Source organism: Phalaenopsis equestris, unplaced genomic scaffold (assembly GCF_001263595.1).
Source record: "Phalaenopsis equestris unplaced genomic scaffold, ASM126359v1 Scaffold000873, whole genome shotgun sequence".
NCBI classification, from domain to species: domain Eukaryota; kingdom Viridiplantae; phylum Streptophyta; class Magnoliopsida; order Asparagales; family Orchidaceae; genus Phalaenopsis; species Phalaenopsis equestris.
Window position 1 is genome coordinate 659,920 of NW_018165313.1, and position 4,224 is coordinate 664,143.

The following is a 4,224-nucleotide window of genomic DNA, read 5'->3' on the forward strand; positions in this document are numbered from 1 at the left end:
TCACAAATGTTCATTATACCATTATTATACGAGTATAACTGATAGGAGCTCCTATGCGTATTAATTACAATTATAATAAATTTTTTAAAATTGATAAAAGCAAATAAAAATAAATTGTATGGTATTTTAACATTGCCAATAGTCTACTCCCCCCATACTCTTATAAATGTACATAAAATTTTCATCATTTAATTTATCAAGAAATTGTCTAAAATAAAAGAAATCCACTATAAATCATATTAAAAAAATAGATACAAACTAACAAATTCAACTCAATATATCATTAGAAGCTTCAAATGTTTTATTTACGCGTGGAGGCTGGACGAAGGCATCCCTCCGTAAATAAAATATTCGGGATTCTTGATATGAAGACATGAGAGTTTGGGGACATTGAAATGTAAATAACTCAAAAGTTTAAGAGTTTGATGTAAGAATAAATAAGTAATTGTTTTTGTCCGGAGAATCCATCTAGCTGGCCTTTTGTGGGCAAGAAAATGAACGGTGATGGATGGATGTAATTTTGCTCGAGATGTCGGCCCGGCGGCGACCAATTTGATGAGGGATGTGTTATATGTGAGCGATCAAAGGGCTCTCCGGTGTGTTTTCTTGTGCGATGGAGAGGTCCAGCGATGCCTGGGAGGGAGAAGTGGAGGAGCCGATCGAGCAGCGATCTCCGAGGGGACGTGTTAAGGAAGATTTCGCGGACTTCACCAAAGCCATAAGTAGTAAGTTATGGGGTGTGGCTTCCTTTCTCGCTCCTTCCCCTTCTTCACAAACGCCCACCTCCTCTCCCAGAATCTACTATTCCGCCGAGACTTCGCCGTCGTTACACAGCCAGCAGCAAGAATCGACAATTCCCGGTGATTCAGAGCTAGCGGACTCTTTTGAATCGTCGAGGACTGCGGGAATCCGCAGCGATTTCGCAGAAATTGGAGGTACCCTTAAGACCGGGATCACTAGACTCTCCAATAACGTCGCTATTAACGGCATCTCGAAGATCGCCTCTACCTTTCTGTCGTTTCGGGAGGAGGAGGAGGAGGAGGAGGAGGAGGAGGAGGAGGAGGAGCTGGAGCAAGTTGAGGAGGAAGAGGTGGAAGAAGAGTACGAGGATTTCAGTGATGTCATTGGTGTTACTGATGAGGTTTTGGCGTTTGCAAGAAACATCGCCTGCCATCCAGAGACTTGGCTGGATTTTCCCCTCTTGTCTGACAATGATGAAGATTTTGATGGTTTGTTACTTATCCTTGAGTCCTTCAAATTTGATAGAAATTAATACATTCAGGCGGTGGAAAATTGCTACTGTTTCTTAGTTTGGGATTATTATGTTTTGCTGCTTTCTGAACATGTTTTGAATCTGTTAATGTATATCCTTCCTGCCAAAACTTTTCCGCGAAATTTGATTTCTCTGAACTTTGATAATATTTCACTGCCTTTGGGTTGGGAGAGGGAGTTGCTATTTTCGTAGACCTGCATTGGCGATTAGTTTTTAGTCTTCATACATCCGCATTATGTAGGACGTCCTCATAGGCATATACCTAATGTCCAAACCTCTCTAAATCACCTTTAGGATGAACTTTGATCGTCTCATTCCACTGATTCTTTACTATTTTTCACTTGAATGAATTTTTCTTTGGTTTTCTATTATGTCACATTAGTTACCCCCTTATACTTTTTTATTCTTCTAATATGAAGATGACAATCCCCTTATACTTTTTTATTCTTCTAATATGAAGATGACAACCTTAATTTCCCGAGTCAAGTAACTTTTTTTGCATTCAGAATCATAGCCATCAGTCTTCGTGGTAGGGGTTTACGAAGTAGTGTTTTGTTACACCCTTTTTTATCCTGGCAGAGCATTCCTTTGGATTCAAACTGTGTTATTGTCATAAACCTTGCAAGGAGTTTAATTGGATGACAAAACATGACACAGTTTATCTAGATCGATATGAATTAGGATGATAGTTGAGAGTACATGTCAATTTGAAGATTTCCTTACTTTCAATGGTATGTCTAAACACATCAATTTGATTTAGTAGATGAATCAAGATGAATCAAATGAGCATTTCAAAATCTAATTTTTTTATGAATTATCTATTATTATTATTATTCTTGTTGTTGAATTGGTGATCAAGGCAACATACCCAATCACAATGGACTTAAACAAGGAAACAAATAAAAAAAATGATCAAAGAAATAAAAATAGAATAAAGATAAAAAAGAAACTACATAATGCAGAAGAAGGAGAATTAATAAATAATAATTGCTATGGAAACCTAATAAATCTATTACTCCCTTCAAGTTGAAGTATATATGTCGATCATGTTCAATCTGGATTTGAAGTCATCGAACAATGGACGATGAAGATTATTTGTGATGATATCTGCTAATTGACCACTGGAGGTCAGAAAAGGAAAACAATTCTCCTCGGACTCAATATTTTTCTAAATGAAGTGTCTCTCAATTTTCACATGTTTCGTACGATCATACTGGATTGGATTGTGAGCAATGCTGATGACGGACTTATTATCACAAAATAACTGCAACGAGACGGAGGTTGACATACGAAATTCATGGAGCATGCTGCGTAACCAAAGGGATTCGCAGATCCCCACATAATGGACCGGAATTCAGCTTTAGCACTGTTCTGGGCAACCGCAAACTGTTTTTTGTTTTTTCATGTGATAAAATTTTATGAATTTTGAATAATCATTTTTCTCACCTGGATACATAGATAATTCATCTATAAATAGGCGAGTATAAGAGATAAAAAGAGGAAAGAAATCTTTCTATAATTAAGTAATTTCTATAATTATGAAATAAATATAAATACCCATAATTAAAGAATTATTCTTTTTATACTATGACTAAATATAACAAGTACTAAGTAAAATTAAAGTAAATAATAATAAGGAGCGTAATTTTTCACTCCCCTTTAAGGTGGGTTGTACAGATTGTGCATGCCCAACTTGTTGGTTAGCTCATCAAAACTGGACTTAGGGAGAGCCTTGGTGAGAATGTTTATTGTTTGGTCTCTAGAAGGAGTATAGACCAATTCAATGATTCAATTGTCCACCTTCTCTGAAATAAAGTTCTGATCAATCTCAATGTATTTCGTTCAGTCATGATGAACATGATTCTTTGCGATACTGATTGCAGCTTGATTGTCACAGAACATCTTGATAGAATTTTCTCCCATAATTCCAAGCTCCTTGAGAAATTTTTTGATCCACATTCCTTCACAGATACCAAGCGCTAGTGCTCTGTATTTTGCTTCTGCACTACTCAGAGATACCATCGATTGCTTCTTGCTTCTCCATGTCACTAGATTGTCGCATAAATAAGAGCAATACCCAGAGATTGATCGTCGGGTGGATATATCTCCTGCCCAGTCAGCATCAGTAAAGACTTCTATCTTTTGACTATCATTCTTTTTGAATAATAATCCTTTCCCAGGTGTCATCTTTAAGTATCTTAAGATACGGTTGACAGCTCCCATATGTTTCCCAGTAGGACAGTTCATGAATTGACTTACTATACTTACTGAAAAATTTATGTCTGGTCTGGTGTGGGATAAGTAAATAAGTCTTCCAACAAGTCGCTGATATCGTCCTTTGTCGACATGTAAACTATCATTCTCCATTCCAATCTTTTTATACGGGTCTATTGGAGTATCTATTGGTTTGCATCCAAGCATGCCAGTTTCTTTCAATAGGTCCAATGTGTACTTCCTTTGAGTTACAGCTATCCCCATTTTGGATCTTGCAACTTCCATTCCCAAGAAGAACTTCAAGTCTCCGAGGTCCTTGATTTCAAATTCACGGGCTAGAAAATTCTTCAGCTTTATCAATTCTTTAGTGTGATCACCGATAAGAATGATGTCATCAACATACACAATAAGTACAACAATCTTCTTCTCGGATCTTTTTGTGAACATTGTATGATCAGCTTGACTTTGAGTGTAACCACACTTAATTACTGAATTGGTGAATCGGCCAAACCAAGCACGGGGAGATTGTTTGAGACCATACAGAGATTTCCGGAGCTTGCATACTTTGGCTACTTTGCCAGTAGGGAAGGACCTTTCAAGACTAGGCGGTAAATCCATGTATACATCCTTTTCAAGATCTCCATTAAGGAATGCATTTTGGACATCAAGTTGCATAAGGGGCCAGTCTCGGTTTGCTGCAATGGAGAGTAGGATTCTAATGGAGTTCAGTTTGGCTA

At 37.4% G+C, this 4,224-nt stretch overlaps 1 protein-coding gene across 2 annotated transcripts in view; it reads left to right on the forward strand.

Moving 5' to 3' along the window:
- Positions 1-476: 476 nt before the first annotated feature.
- LOC110031966 overlaps positions 477-4,224 on the forward strand; it is a 49,400-nt gene continuing 45,652 nt past the window's right edge. Inside the window, exons 1-2 of one of the 2 annotated variants that reach the window (XM_020735424.1) lie at positions 477-1,048; positions 1,082-1,229. In XM_020735424.1, coding sequence (XP_020591083.1) covers positions 614-1,048; positions 1,082-1,229 — 583 coding nt within the window. In that variant the 5' untranslated portion in view covers positions 477-613. Of the gene's footprint in view, positions 1,230-4,224 lie in introns of both variants that reach the window. The other variant, XM_020735423.1, reaches the window with a different exon arrangement.